General features: G+C 45.4%; 1 protein-coding gene across 1 annotated transcript; it reads left to right on the top strand.

Annotated features, from left to right (window-relative positions):
• The first annotated feature begins 6,760 nt into the window (after nucleotides 1-6,760).
• On the top strand, nucleotides 6,761-10,001 carry LOC101767585 (GDSL esterase/lipase At5g45910). The gene is made up of 5 exons (XM_004965475.4): nucleotides 6,761-7,302; nucleotides 7,402-7,617; nucleotides 7,748-7,896; nucleotides 7,977-8,250; nucleotides 9,512-10,001. Exons 1-5 carry the CDS (start codon nucleotides 7,038-7,040, stop codon nucleotides 9,736-9,738), a joined length of 1,131 nt encoding a protein of 376 aa, XP_004965532.1. The 5' UTR covers nucleotides 6,761-7,037; the 3' UTR covers nucleotides 9,739-10,001.
• Nucleotides 10,002-15,975: the final 5,974 nt, after the last annotated feature.

Here is a 15,975-nt window from a genome sequence, read left to right as displayed (position 1 = left end):
ACAGAGCATATCACAATAAGCACTCAAAAACTTTTGAGAATAAAATGCAAAAAATGAATATTAAACAACATAGGACAACATACAAACATCATACTTATATCAGATTGAATTTCATTATCAGAAGAGGGAAAGGGCGTATCAGAATCAATGTTTGGTAATTGTGAACATTGTACATCCTCATAATCAGGGTCTTCGGATTCACCACTGGATAAATTAACAAGAGAAGAGCATTTCCAGGCCATCTGAAATGAAAAACAGTAAGATTAGACATTCTTTGCATAGAACACCATTTAAACAAAACACCTAGCTAGGAATTACATTTGGACATGTAATTGGAAATATCAGAGAGCAAATGCATACTAACTTAATGACTTCAATAATGCTAGAGCCACAATCTAAATTAATATATACAAACAGTCAGAGCTAGTAAACCATATAACCCTTTTGCAAGAAAAACTATATACCTTAATGCACATTTTGAAAAGCAGAAAATTGAATGAACTAAAATAGTCACTACATCAAAATATAGTAGACAGAGAAATCACCAGAAACCTGATAATGTCTAATAGCAACTACAAGTTAGTCAAAAGCAAAGTAAAACAAATCATACTGATTCCTATAGGCTTGCAACTAACATTTCACCCTAAGTTGGAAATCATCACATAGACACAATCCCCAACCTAATGATATGACAACAAGTTATAAATCTAATAGCAAAACTACAAACCTTATACAGCAAGCACACACACTAGACATGAGCCAAATTAATAAACAACAAAGCGGAGCAATCAATCAATCAGCCAACCCCAACCCCTCCGCGACCATGTGAACAACGGAAGCACACAACCAAACAACTGAACCAAAAATGCAAACCACAGTCAACAAATCAAACCCCCACCATCTAATGGATTCGATGTTGTAGTTGTCAATTCACCCATGGGTTTCACGGCAAGTTTGCTCAGAATCCAATCCAATCGATCCGCAATGGGAATCGCAGCACAAAATAACCCCCCGCACGGGGACAGCTGTAACAACCTAGCCCAATTAAACCATGTTTAATCTTAAGTAAAGTCATTTGAGCATAAATAAGAACAATTGGCAGTTCTGAAGACAAGTAAAAAGACACTTTTGTCCTCACAAGATAAAAAACTGTTTAAAACATAACTCAAATTTTTGCTTAAGAACTTAAAACTCTATCCAACTAAGAGTTGTAGAAATCAACTTTTCTAACAACTTTTAGTTTTGGTGTTATGCTTGAATCTGAGCAGAAGATCTTCAAAAACTCAAAGTTCAAAACTGTGTCAATATAAGAAAAATAGATAAAGCCCCAAACTTGGAGCTCTTTATCTAGAATTTTCCAAAATAAACTCAAGCTGAACTCTATACAAAAGCTTTAGAGCTTCAAGCCCTTAACAACATTGACTAAAGGAGTAAGGTCGAAATCCGCACAGAAGGCTTCCAAAACCTAGGTCAACCCAGCCTCAATCAGCAATCTAGGCTAAGTTTGGAAGCAGTTCAACCATGCATTTTGACTTAAGCTTATCTCGTGAAACTTAAAAAGCATGCCAGCAAAACCCTTTATAAGAGTTTGAAAAATAAGTTTATACAACAACTTCCTCAATTGGACTCTGGTCAAATTCACATCAGAAGCTTTTCAAAATTGGGGCTCAAGTCAGCCAAAAACCCTGAAATCAACCAAACTACCGTTTTTGCCTAAGTCTGGAAATCTGGCGTTCCTCTGAACTTTCAAGCTTTGTATCTTCAAATCTACTACGAATTTGAACTTGGTTCCATTACAAAGGTTGAACTTGGATATGAGGAGTTAAGGTCGCGCAGTTCAAAAATCTGGAGTAATTGCACTTGAAGATCGGCCCAGCGAGGCAATCCTGCAAATCCCTCGGCCCAGAGCACGCGCGCTGCACGCTCCAGAGCGCTGCCACCACGTGGCGCGGCTTCACCGATGAAGCCCTCTCGCCTGATCTCCAGCCCGGCAGGACGCCGCCTCGCGCGCCCCACCGCCAGTAAGCGTCGTGGTCCCCCGACCCTGCTCCCGGCCGCTCCGCCTCGACGCCGCCGCCTCCGCCAACCGCCACCCCGGCCGTGACACCTTGGACTCCGCCTCGCCAACCCGATACCCTGGCAAAGCCGTTTCTCGTGCGCACGCTCACTTCGCCCCGAGCCTGTCACCTTGCCTGCCGCACCTCGCCGGTCTCCCTCCTGTCCGCCAATGGTGCCGCCACCATTAATGGCCGCAGCAGCACACGCCGTGCCCCTCCGGCCTACCGGCCAGCCGCACGTCCCGCACGGCTATAAAGCCTCCGCCAGCGCCGCCCGTGACCGCCTTCCCCGCTCGCCCTTGCCACTCGCCGAAGCTCCCTTGCTCTCACTCTCCGCTCCACTGCACACCCTCTCTGTGGAGCTCCCCCTTCCGCACCGCCCCGCACCTCGCCGACACCACCACCAGCTTCACCGCCACCTCGCAAAGCTCAGGCGCTCGCCCGTCGCCGCCTCCAAGCCCCGACGCCGCCGGAACCCCCGCCGCCTGACGCCGTCCCTGCCGCTCGTAGTCCGCCGCTGTTCCGCCCCCGCCCGACCTTCTTTGCGCTCCCAACCACCGCCAATCAACTTCCGGTGAGCTCCTCCGCCTTCCCCGCAAAAACTTTCCCGGGATTGGCCGGTGCATCGCCGGAATTTGGCCGGACTGCCACTGGGTGCGCCGCCAAGGGCACACTTATGTCTTTTCCCTTCTTCCAGGGACCTTAGTGCTAAATTCAGGGACCCCTACGCAATTAACCTTTAGACCCAGGGGCCAGATCACAAGTTTACCTCGGTTTTTGTTTTATAATTTGTAGAAAATGTGTTTAATTTTGGAAATTCACCAACACTCGTAGAAAATTCAGAAAAATGTCAAACCAATTTTGCTAGACTCAGTATAAAGTGTAGTTTCTAACAAAAATACTTTTGGCACATGTCTCTGCTAGGATTGATGTTATATGTTTTAATCCTTGTTTAAGCCATTTAAATCATAATAAATTGCAGGAAAATGCTAAAATGGTAAATCCAACTCTCAAGTGCTTGTTTCAGAGAATGGAAGCTTACAATAATGATGTGGAGCCTAGCTCAGATGTTTAAATCTCTATTTTATTTTTATCATGGAAATCTAAGGTGGCTTTTGTCTTTTTGCATAATAATTTAACCAAAAATGATAAAAAATATGAAATAAATTGGAATAAGTCAGTGGTGTAGTGTAGTTTGTAAAAAAATAATAGAACCTGATCAGAAGCAGAAGGAAAACCAATTTCCTTTTTGGGGGAAGAATAATAGGGTAAATGTATGGAAAAAGATGCTGTTCACTAAAAATTATGAAAAATTCACCAAAGGCTCTATTTCACCTCTGGAACCTACTGTTAAACTTTCATACCCAAATTCGTTATGGTTTATGTCTTAAAAATAGTTAAGCATACACTGTCTTATCATAATGAAATCATTTTAATTATTTTTGTGCAACTCTAGTAAGCCTCCAATTTGTGCAGTAGCTTATTCATGACAAGGTTAAGTTGCTGGTAAAGTTTCAACTCCGTAACTTGCTGTTGATAATAGAAATAAAATTTGGAAGATGAACCAAATTAAATGGAAGAAAGAACCCTAAGTAAAGGTAATAGTCTTTTTCGAAAGAGGTACAAAAGAACATTCAGAAATAAGATAACTTTCCAATCTAAAGTTTAATAAAGTTAAGTTGTATATATGTACACAATCACCATCAAGTCAACTCCGGGTTTACACCATAACACACCTTACCTTATGCAGATAAAGAAGGTGTAGAACTCTGTTTAGGTGAATGTGGTCATGATGTAATTTATACTTCAGTGCTAATTCATGCTTTGCATCCTATATGAGAAAGCACAGAAGTTGAACTTGATGCATTTGCATTTCGTGTAGAGCTGAACCTTGCTGACGTGACATACGAGCTTCACCCAGCGTCAGAAGAAGGAGCCGTAGCGGATTTGCATCAAGTCGGAGCCGAGCCCGTACCGGATCAAGCTGAGGACCAGTTCGCTAACTCCCCGCGTGAAGGTAAGCCCCGGAGCATGATTTTCTATCTTTAATTACTTGCAATATAATTGATTGCTTATTGTGCATTTACATTCCAGGAGTTGATTGAAACCGTAGATGCATGAACTTAGTACCCTTTTGATTTGAACACTAGTATGATAGGCCGAGTAGTGCAATGCTTAATAGGACTCGGTAAAAGTTAAGTGATTGACTGTCACTCGCAAGTTATAGGAGTTGTTTTTTTCCTTTTGTTACAACTGTAAGGACGATGGACGGGGCAGGGCTCTGTGAACTATTTTGGTGGTCGGTGGATTGCCCCATCTGTCTACATGAAATTGGACTAAGGTCGAGATGTGATAGTGTTCGTGATCAAGTGTTGAAAGTACTAATCTCATACCTAGTATGGGATGGGAAAGCCTAGTACCTGATTGAACTGGAACGTGAGCGGATCGTTCCATTGTCTCTAGAATGGAGTTCCCTTGCGGCCGCATGTGGTGACAAGTGCGGTCATAGAACGGTAGAGGCCGGGTCTATGGAGCCTTGTACCAAGGAAAGTGGGCCTGACACGGGTCTTGGAATTGATGGGGACGACTGACAAATGAAGCGAACCTTCACGGTGTGCGGATGTCGTGGGATTAGGTTCGCCATGCATGGTTAATAAATTCGAATCGATTCGTCTGCCTCTCATAATTTGGGACTACTTGATCCCTATGCTGCACTGAGTAAAGATGGAACTTGGTGATGATATAAATGTTGATGTTTGTCAATTAATTGTTTGAAACTATGCATGCTTAGTATAGGATGCAAATCTAGACTGGTTAATGAATTTAGAACTTGTGGCTAAAAAGTTGAAAGTAAGGACTAACTCTAGCTGTTTTTGGCAAAAACAAACCCTCAAATAAAGAGCTTGCATGTCTAGGTGTTGGTGGAGTAGTACCACCGGTCGGTTAAGTCTTGTTGAGCGTAGTCGCTTAGCCTTGTTGTGGCACATCTTTTCAGGTGATGTTGATACCCCCGAGCTCGCTGCAAGTGGCACTTAGCCTCCCCAACTTCCTCTTATTGGTTGGACGGTTGAGTGGGATCCCTCCTTGGATGACGAGGACCGGGATTATTGATGTCATGATCGGTTTTGTCATGATATCCTGCAACTACGTTTAGCTTTTGCTCAGTTATTTCTGTTATTTGAGAACTCTGCAAACTTTGCTTGAATTTCGAACTTGAGGTTGTAATAATTTGATGCACTTGTTTAATTAAGATGGACTGTTGTAATATCTGTAACCACTCACCTTCGTGCGAGTCTTGCTTTCTCGATCCTGAGATATTTAGTTAATCGGATGAAATCCGACGGACGACTAAATTGATTTGTTTAAAGTACATGAATGCGTATTAAGCGGCTTAAGTATACTTTAGCCAAGTTAATTTGGACGATTCCGCCACAATAAAAAGCGGAGGGCAAAATCAAATAGAAACAAAGATTATTCGCAACATAATAATCGAGGCAAAATGAATCAAAACCACATGTACATCTCACCAACCATACGTGCACTGGATGGGCAAATGTCATAGAATTGGGTACGAAGGGACTCAAGCAATTAATCAAACACCCGGATGTAATGGATCCAAAGCAAAATGATGATGATTAACTAACCAAAGGCACCGCGAACCATAGAGCGAATCGAAATATACAACACGGAATGATCAACGTGATAGGATGGCAAAAATTTGAACAGAGGAAGAGGGGATCGACCAAACAAGTAATCACCAAGAGAACAACACGCTCAAGCACCGCATCTATTGGATTTAAATCAATCGAACGAGGAGAAACTCGTCAAGGCGACTGGAACACGCTCTAGCACCGCCTCGCATCGCCGCAGCTCAGGAGCGAGCTATGGAAAAGGCGAAAGAAATGAAACCGAAGCGGAGCGAGCAGTGGAAAAGGCGAAAGAAATGAAACCGAAGTGGAAGAGACTAGGAAGAGAGAGAGATAACGGCGCGACTCCCAAAATACAAGCTGTGCTAGCTGACACACGGACCCACATGTCATAGACCGAGAACAAAAGCATAGCACTGGGGCTCTCATCGCCAAAAAAATAAAAGAGATCAGACCAACCACTAAATTCAAGTGACCGCCAGTCACAAATCACTTGGGTGACATAACTTTTCCTAAGATTTATTCAAGACCAAGCGAAAATATGGAATGATGTATAACCAAACCAAATTTTGTTAGGGGTTCAGCGAATACTCAAATGCATGTCACGTTTCTGCATCATCTATAGCGCTGCCACTAGTTGAAACGGTTGCTCACGCATGACCGCTGGACGCCAGTTGGCCAAGACGGCGACGCATCCATCATCGCTAACGCGACGACATGACCTTGCAAGTTGCGATGCCGAACCAAGAGCACCGGGTACAGCTGCTGCCTCCGTGCCCAAGTGCGACGATCTCTCCCGAATCGGCGACGGAAGCACGAACACGTTTGCACGCCGCCTCGGCCGCCATTTACCACCTCCCCTCCCCCGCCGTCCTAGCCTGCTAGCCACATTCAATACCGCCCGCCAGGCCACTGGCCACGGCCGCAGTCAATGCACCGCCCGCGTCCGCGTCGCCGTCCCCGTCCGCACAACCCCACTGTATCTGTTCCTGTTCCCCGTTTCCTTTGCACACGTCCCTCCGGCCGGCTCCAGCCGTGCCACCACTCATCACGCGCAGGCACGCAGCCGCGGTGGGGGTGGTGGGCGCAGGCAGTAAGAATCCAAGCTCCCCCACCCGAACTCCACAGTCCGCAGCCGTCTGGCTCGTCGCCCACTCGCAGTCACAGCGGCTACCTGGCCTACAAAAGGGGCAACCGGACAAGCGCCACGGGTAGCCCCAGCCGGCACCCAGTTCACGAGCCCGCCGAGCCAGGAAACCCAAGCCAGGCCAAAGCCAAACCGCCCTTCTCCTTCTCCTCGCGCTAATTCCGGGGGGCGGGTTCGGGCTCGGCCATGGCGGGAGGCGGCGGAGCGGCGGCGACGGCGAGGTGGGCTTGCGCGGTTCTTGCGGTGCTGCCGCTTCTCGTGGCGGCGGCGGAGGCCCGCGGGAGGTACCGCGCTGTGTTCAATTTCGGGGACTCGCTGGTGGACGCCGGCAACCTCGTCACCGACGGCATCCCGGACTACCTCGCCACCGCGCGCCTGCCCTACGGCCAGACCTACTTCGGGTACCCCACCGGACGGTGCTCCGACGGCCGCCTCGTCGTCGATTTTATCGGTAAATTCCGCCAATTGCTGGAGGTTCTTTTCTTCGCGTCCTTGGCGAAGTGGCTCTGTTCTGAATTCGATGGGTTTTGGCTTCTCTGCTCTCCCGCAGCGCAAGAGCTCGGCCTCCCGTTCCTGCCGCCGTCCAAGGCCAAGAACGCCAGCTTCGCGCGGGGCGCCAACTTCGCCATCACCGGCGCCACCGCGCTTGACACCGAATTCTTCCAGAAGCGCGGGCTCGGCAAGACCGTCTGGAACTCCGGCTCACTCTTCACACAAATCCAGTGGCTGCGCGACCTCAAGCCCTCGCTCTGCAACTCCGCCCAAGGTAAAGCCACGAATGGAAAAGCCACCGCCGAATCTTTACCTTTCTTAAAGTAAATTCATTTCCGTCTAATGGATGTTGATGTTGCTTTCTCTCTGTTTTTTTCTTTTTGCTCCTTTTCTTCGTCCCTAAGAATGCAAGGATTTCTTTGCCAAGTGTTTGTTCATCGTCGGTGAATTTGGCGGAAATGACTACAACGCGCCCCTGTTCGCTGGCAAGGATCTCAAGGAGGCCTACAAGCTGATGCCCCATGTGGTTCAGGGTATCTCCGATGGAGTTGAAGTAAGAATTGCGTCACCGCTGTTATTCGTCGTGCTTATTGTGGATTGATCCCCAATTGATTCTTTGTATGTGCTCCACAGCAATTGATTGCCGAAGGGGCAAAGGATTTGATTGTGCCTGGAGTGATGCCGTCGGGGTGCTTTCCAGTGTACCTGACCATGTACACTGACCCAAAGGAAGGGCATGGCTCGCGTACCGGCTGCCTCAAACGATTCAACACATTCTCGTGGGTGCACAATGCGATGCTCAAGCGCGCTCTGGAGAAGCTCCGTGCCAAGCATCCTGGAGTGAGGATCATGTATGGTGATTACTTCACGCCAGTCATCCAGTTCATACTTCAGCCAGAGAAGTTTGGTGAGATCCTCAGTTGCTTATTTGCGCTACAATTCTATCATTAATAATGTCGATTGTTTGATATGGTCGGTTCAGTCAGTGGGGAACTGATAGCAGTCCTATATGGCTAAGGATAAGCTTTTTAGTTTTAATTGTCAAGGACAGGTCTAGCGTGGCCTAACATTACTTAATTCAACTTCATAGGGCAGAGTCAAACTATTGCCCTTGCGTTCTAGTTAGATGCAATACACTATTTCAAGATAATTCAGATCTAGATGTAGGTTCAGTCTCCTCAGGTGGAGTTCCTTAAATCTTCCGTGAGTCAAAGATATGACAGATGACACTTTACAACATACAAAGTTAAAAGATGGTAAACGACTTAAGTTATCTTGTAGCATCTCTTATCCTCTTCCAGAGCAATTAGTTATTAAGCCTTATGTTACAAACCCATCTGAAAACTAAAGATATACTGAAAGGTTTATGTTGCTTCGATACTATCAGCAAAAGAAACTTAAAATGATTGTCAAGAAAACTGAAGAGATGTAAAGATATATACATATACTTGTAGTTGGGGATATTACTTTTACTAATGAATTGGAAGTTTCAACCGGCAAAAAAAGATAAGTATTCAAGGCAACATATTGGCTCCATTACTTGCAAAAATTGGTGTTTACTTAACCCTGGGACCAACTGGTCTCTCTTACTTTCTGAACATGTCTGAAAAACACTTTTCTTGAAGTCCTTGTCACAAGAAGTACAAACACTAGTAACTAACATAGCTAGCTGGACCCATCTCTGTGACTGACATATATGTTTCGTATCTTGGTTTGTTTCACATGTCTTCGTTTATTCCTACTCTATTAGCCACTCATTGAGGTTTAGCATCTTGTTGGCTCACTTTTCTCCAGAAATTTCTGAGCAACATTCTGAGTTAATAGAAAAGCATGGGCTCATATTTGACGATAAGTTTAAAGCATGGGATCATATTGGTGAGACATCTGTGTCAGAATGAGAATCTTCCATGTTATGCATTGGTTTAATTTTATCTGGACACTAGAGATGGGTACAAATTCGTCCATCCTTATCATCTCCGTATGATTGGCACAACAGTTGTGTGTCCATCCTTTTTCCCCCTTTGTAGATTTTGTGTGGCCAGCAGATAAGGAAGAAGATGCTTCGGTATAGTACTGCATTTAGAACCAGGATATGTAGTTACATCAAGTGATTGCCATGATTGTATCCCAAGTGAATTAAGAAACTAATAATTCTGCTCTTAATGCAGGGTTTTACAAACAACTACCAAGAGCATGCTGTGGTGCTCCCGGCAGGGGCCCTTACAACTTCAATCTAACAGCAAAATGCGGTGAGCCTGGTGCCTCAGCATGTGCCGATCCTAAGACGCACTGGAGCTGGGATGGTATTCACTTGACAGAGGCGGCATATGGACACATCGCCAGAGGTTGGCTGCATGGGCCGTTTGGAGATCAACCTATCGTGCAGTCGTCTTGACTCTTGAGCACACACCATTGTTCACTTCTGTTGTACCTCTAGAGTGTACCAAAATAGCACATCAAAATGGAGCTGATAAGGTAGTTGCATATAGTTGTGTGTATATGTTTTGGATCGATTGCAGTTGGGTAAAGAGATGAGATAGGGTCTATTAAAGCATGATTTATTCATTCATGATGGTTGTAACAAGTACAAAGTGTACTGCAGAAAATAGTTCAATGTGATACAGATCCTTGCTCTGACCAAAAATCACTGTGGTTGTTAACTGAAACTTGTGTCTGAAAACTTCTGTGCCCTGTGGCTACTTCGTGTACATAGCGGCCACAAGGGTTTCCTTTTGAATGCCCTAAAAAGAAGGGTTTCCTTTTGAAGTATTGGAAGAACACGGCATGATTCCTGGAGAAGAATCTAAAATGATAAAATTGCTAGTCACTTTGTATGAAGGTTATGCGCGAGCTTGCTGTCCAGTTGAAAGTTGAAATCAGAGCATGATCTGTATGGTCTCTTTATTATATTCCATGCTTGCTTGCCATATGTTAATACAGCTCATAACCCTGAGTTTAGTGGGAAGACAAGAAGCTTCATTTGTGGACCACCGTGGATCCCACTATTTTTTTTCTAAGCGATTAGTTGTACCGAAGTTTCTCCTATATCATGAGCCTGCTTAGTTTGCTGCCAAAATTTTGGCACGCCGATGGATGCGGGTTTAGTGGTCAATTTACCTCCGATGGATGCGGGTTTAGTGGTCAATTTACCTCCTCCAATAACACATTGCATGGGAGTTGTGCTATAGTGCAGTTAACATGTATTGACATAGCCTCCGATAAGAAACTTTAATTCCATTTTTTAATATAAAAATACTCCTATAGTTTCTTTTTTGGTATACAAATACTCCTTTAATTTCCATTTTTCATATAAATACAACTTTAGTTTCCGTTGCCAACCAACACCGTCTTATCAAAATTATTAGTCAAAAAAGAATTAGAGAAATCTGACGGGATGCATTCTCGATGTCATTTACTTTACAAACAGAGTTTGTATAATTCGATCACAAGCTATCCATACTATGAGCTTTATCAGATATATGGTTTCCAGCTGTTGCATCTGTTAGAAGAATATTCATACCAGTGTCTTGAGAGCGATATAGTCAGAGATGGCACGATACCCGTGATGTGACAGCATTAGCCTATCCGTATCACCGGATCCCTAAACGGACCTCTAATGGGGCATGGCCCACCTATCAGATCAGTTTTTACCGATCGATAAAAGCTTATCTCTGCCGCCGCCCCATCTCTATCCCAATCTCCATCACCAGTCTCCTTCCTCCCCTCCTCCGCAACCCCGCGTCGCCTCCCTTCCTCCTCCTTCCCGGCGGCCGGCGACCCTCTCCTCCCTGCCGGCGGCCAGCGGCTTCCCGTCCTCTACGCGCCAGATCCGCGCGCGGCGGCCCGTCCTCCTCCTTCCCGCCGGTAGCCGCGGCCCCCGATCCGGCAGCCGGCGGCGGCGGGGTCGAGGCACGGGGGCGCAGCCTCCCGACGGCCGGTGGCTCCTCATCCTCTACGAGCCAGATCTGCGCGTGGCAGCCCAGCCTCCTCCTCCCCGCCAGCGGCCGCGGCCCCTCCTCCCCGCCATCAGCCACAGATCCCACAACCCCCACCTGACACGCCCGCGTCCGCTACGTCTGGAGGTCTCCTGTAGCGACCTGGGGGGTAGGGGGCATTTACCGTGCTGCGGTGCAGCGGTTTGACCGCCAGATTTGGCGTTTAGGCGATTTTGGTGAGCCATGATGCGGATAGCCTTAGGCTATCGGCACCGCTTAGCTGTAAAACACCTTCTATCGTAAATATACAGTCAAACTCACGCACCACGCACCGCTATTTTCTCCCCAATCCCTCCGTTCGCTACAGTGAAACTGGAAACCCAGCGCGCGAGCTCTCCGCCACTATCCTCTCCACCGCAGCAGCCGCTCCTCTCGTGGCAACCGTGCGAAGTGTTTGCGTCCTCCCCGACGGCATCCTGGAGAAGCCAGCGGTCTCCCTCAAATCCAAGGGCATTGGGGACGGAGGGGAGGAAGAGGTAGCGCCCGCCGGAGAGTGCAGGGATAGGTCAGCGAAAGGGGTCGGCGGTCGGCGGCGGCGCAGAGAGAGGTGGGCACGGACGGACTCGGAGGAGAGCTCTACAGCGCGGTCGCCCATTTGCCATCAACGGAGAAGGTAATCCCTATCCCTACTGTAGTCTCTAGATCCGGAGGCGCTCGCCCGCCGTGACCACTGCAACCTGCCGCAGTGGCCCCACCGGCCCCACCACGGTCGGCCTACCATCCCCTACGAGCCGCCGCACTCGCCCCCCAGCACCGCCGCGGCGCTCGGCCCCAGCACCGCCGCTCCCTATCTGCCTCTTTTCCTTTTCGTTTTGCTATCTCCTGTCTTTCATACTCCTGAAGATGAATATTGGCTCTATTCCTGAAATGCTTAAGTTCATAAACCACGGCAAAAATGCATATGTTCCTGAGTCACAACACAGAACTATACATGACAGCACTCTTATATTATACAACTAGTAGATGTCAATTGTAATCCAGCAGGATTGTGTCTTCATAAATGAATCTGCAACAAGTAAAATCGAGCTTAGAAACATTGTCCGCTACTCATATTTGAATTGCACTCAGTTGCAAACAAAGGAAGCAAAAGAAAAGTATGTGCATTACTGTCGAGGTGTATAATCAAATATTACTTGGGACACCATTAAATAAAATGTGGTGCTGGTACAGATAATAACAGTGATATCGATAGCAAAGCATAAGGGACCATGACATGCATATGAATAACAGTATCATGTTGAATATTTATTTAAGAAGACCAACACTTTAGATCTGCAAGGTTTTTTTGAAGTTTTTGAAAAAGAGATGTCAATGATGTGAGGGTTTTTATGCTGCCCAAAATAGGCCTTTGCTCTAGATTTTTTTTTGTCTTCATTATGCGTCTATGTTCCACGGCATATATGTTGTATTGTGATGCTTGCACATATGTGTGTGCCTGTGGTGGGCAGCATGTGCCTTTCATGCATACTTTTTGGCATATATGCATCTAGCTAGTTAGAGCTATACAACAACCACATTCCAAAATGTTCCATCTTGCACTCATTCTGACCAACACGAGGAGCATTCATTTCAGGGTTAATGTTCTATCACTCATTGCTATTTAATTAGGGTTCAGACACATTGGCACCAAAACTTAGCATGTTGCCAAAACATTTGATGGTGCATATGTATTTAGAATCTTGCAGTCTTTTCTTCATATTTTAAAATAGAGCAAGATGAATTCGGATGTTCTTCTGCTATACTCATTGTACCATTTACTTCATGTTATTGTAGGATGAATCAGAATAATTGTGATGAAGCTGGTGATGACATTACCGGTTTTGGTCGGGGTCTTCCAATGGCAGGCTTCTATGGAGGGTGGAACCCAGGGTTGCAACCGTCTGCTCAGCAGTACCCATTTTTCCAGGGAGGGTGGACCGCAGCTCTGAACCAAGGGTTCATGCCACCCCATGCTCAAAATTAGCCTGTCGCTGCAATGGTCGAGAGTGTTCAGCCAGCAGTAATGAAAGAGAGTCAGGGTGATGGGGAAGGAGCATCGGTGGCAGCTGGTCGACGACGCAAGGTCGGACCTAGTCGCAGCAAGTTATCCAACTTCTCCCCAAAAGAAGATGTGTTCCTTGTGAAGTCATGGTTGGAAATTAGCTGTGACCCAATTATAAACATTGGGCAGAAGAAGGAGGGGTTCTGGGCTAGGATTACAAGCCAGTACAATAACAAGAGGGGTTCCTTTCCTGAGAGAAGTTTCAGATCGCTGCAGAGTCGTTGGGAAACTATCAAGGCTGAAACAAGTAAATTTGCAGGGTATATGGCAAATGTTCTTTGAGACAATCCGAGCGGGATGAGTGATGCAGATAAGGTGAGGGAGATGATCTGTTATTGGTATTTGGTTTCAATTACAGTTTGCTTCATAATTCTAACATTGTGTACCCTGTTTGCAGACCTCTTTAGCTCTAGCTAACTTTGCAGACATCGAAGAATACCCTTTTATTTACATGCATTGCTAGGATTTGCTGAAGGACGAGCCTAAGTGGATGGAGCTCAACATTAGAGGGGCACGACCTGGAGATGAAGATGCAATAGCCGATCACATTCCCACAGTCGATCGTGACCTGGAGATACCATCTTCTTAGTACTCAGGGAGCAAGAGGCTTATGGGGAGGGATGCAGCTAAAAGACAAGCTAAGAAATCAGCCTCTTCCTCCCCGTCAGATTCATCTCAGTATGTTTCAAAGTTGCAGGACCTGTCCATACAAAAGATTTCAATATGGCAAGAAGAAAATGCGAAGAAAGGCTCTCTCTATGAGCAAATGGCCGCCATCGAGTCACAGAGGTACGATGAGGTGTGCCAACACAATCAGCACATGGCAGCAATTGAGGAAGAGAAATTGCGGATCATGCATAAGAAAGCTGACATACTACAAACACACGAGGAAGAGCACATCCTTAGGATTGATCTCGACAAGTGTGCTCCGCGCCTCTGCATGTACTATGAAAAGAAACAACAAGAGATACTGAAGAACATTGGTGCGGACGGAGACGATAGTGTAGACCCTTAAACTAGTGTTGTAATGTGCTACTAGTTGCTGTGTACTAGCTATGTTGTACTACTAGTTGCTGTGAACATTGGTCCCATGTTGCTGTGTTGTACTACTAGTTGAGGCTACCTTGAAGTGGATGTGTTGTACTAATAATTGTGAACCCATGTTGTTGTGTTGTACTAATAATTGTGAACCCATGTATTAGTACTGTGTTGCATTAAGGATTGTTCAACTTACCAGGCTGCTGTTCCTCTACAATTTTTGTTGTGTTATTACCCAGGATTGTACTGTGTTTCGTCATGGCTGTTGTTGCCTGCCTGTATTACCCATTTCATCATTTAGCATCTACAGTCTTTTCTTACCTTTCCTATGCTGCTATGCTTTGTGAAAAGTCCAGTTGTTCTTTTAGAGATGATCATGGCATTCTGGCATTTCAGTTTTACTCCAACTTTCATGGAATTCAGGTGCGTGAATGCCAAAGGGGATGATGCTGGCGACTGTGACAAATTTGCCAAGTACCACAGGTCTCTTTGCCCCGGAGAATGGGTGAGTGCATTTTTCTTACTGCTGCCATTGTTAACCATGCTTCTGGGGAACATATCTTTTTGAATGAAGTACTCCAAGTCTACTATTGTGCCTTCCATACCAGTGACAAGAACAGAGCTCAAGGCCTGCTGACAAACAACAAAATTCTGGAGCTTTGCAGAAGACTAGTTCTGGAGCTCAAGGCCTTCCATATCATTTTGGTGCTTAATTAAATTACAGGGTAGATTTCCTTTTGCGCACTTCTGTTTGAACTACATATGTACAAGACACAAAGAGTTTAATGGAGTCCCTTATAGTCCTTCAACTATAGGAGTTCTAAGTGTTTCAAAATAAAATTTAATCTGTCAAATCAGAAATTAATTTCACCTCTATTATGTTAGCAGTCAGTCTTACAAAATGTTACAGATTCAAGAATCCTTCCAATCTCAACTCATCAAAACAAGCTGAAGCATAGTATTGGCTTGATGACTTATTCAATGAACATAAAAACAGTACAGCGGTATAATTTCAGGTAAGACAGGTTACAGGGGCAACTCTTGAGGAAGCAAGTAACAAGATTCAAAGGTAAATCAATGTGAGCTCTGATGTGCTGATGAATACTTGAGCACCAAAAATAGTAGATTTTTTTCTCTAGTTTTAAATAGCTGTTTCTGCAGAAGTTTTCAGAAGTACCTTGACTGCATACTTATTCACCAATGAAGGTAGATCATATTTAGGAGTACATCCTCCAAACAAAGAGCAATAATTTGTTCACAAAATTCCTAGCAACAAAAGGAACAATAATTTGTTCACAAAATTCCTGACAACAAAAGAGCATGAGGAATTAGCATGCCCCAGCCTGCTCAGCCTCTCTGAACTTCTAACCCATGTCAAACAAAACCTGGAAGAAATTCAATTGAAAAAGGCCCATTTCAGCACAGTTCATCTTCCAGCAGGTTACAAAACAACCAATATGGATAGTAGTAATGACTGCATATAGGATTACAATATTTATGACTACATACATAATGGGATTACAATATTTATGACTGCATACATAATAGGATTACAATA

This window comes from Setaria italica, chromosome IV (assembly GCF_000263155.2).
Source record: "Setaria italica strain Yugu1 chromosome IV, Setaria_italica_v2.0, whole genome shotgun sequence".
Lineage (NCBI taxonomy): Eukaryota > Viridiplantae > Streptophyta > Magnoliopsida > Poales > Poaceae > Setaria > Setaria italica.
Note: the sequence above shows the minus strand (reverse complement) of the source record. Positions and strands in the feature narration are given on the sequence as shown.

Bases quoted from the DNA above. Each gene is read 5' to 3' on its own strand.
- LOC101767585 (XM_004965475.4), top strand. From the start codon at position 7,038: ATGGCGGGAGGCGGCGGAGCGGCGGCGACGGCGAGGTGGGCTTGCGCG. The intron at 7,303-7,401 runs GTAAATTCCGCC...GCTCTCCCGCAG, and splicing joins CCTCGTCGTCGATTTTATCG to CGCAAGAGCTCGGCCTCCCG. The intron at 7,618-7,747 runs GTAAAGCCACGA...TTCGTCCCTAAG, and splicing joins GCTCTGCAACTCCGCCCAAG to AATGCAAGGATTTCTTTGCC.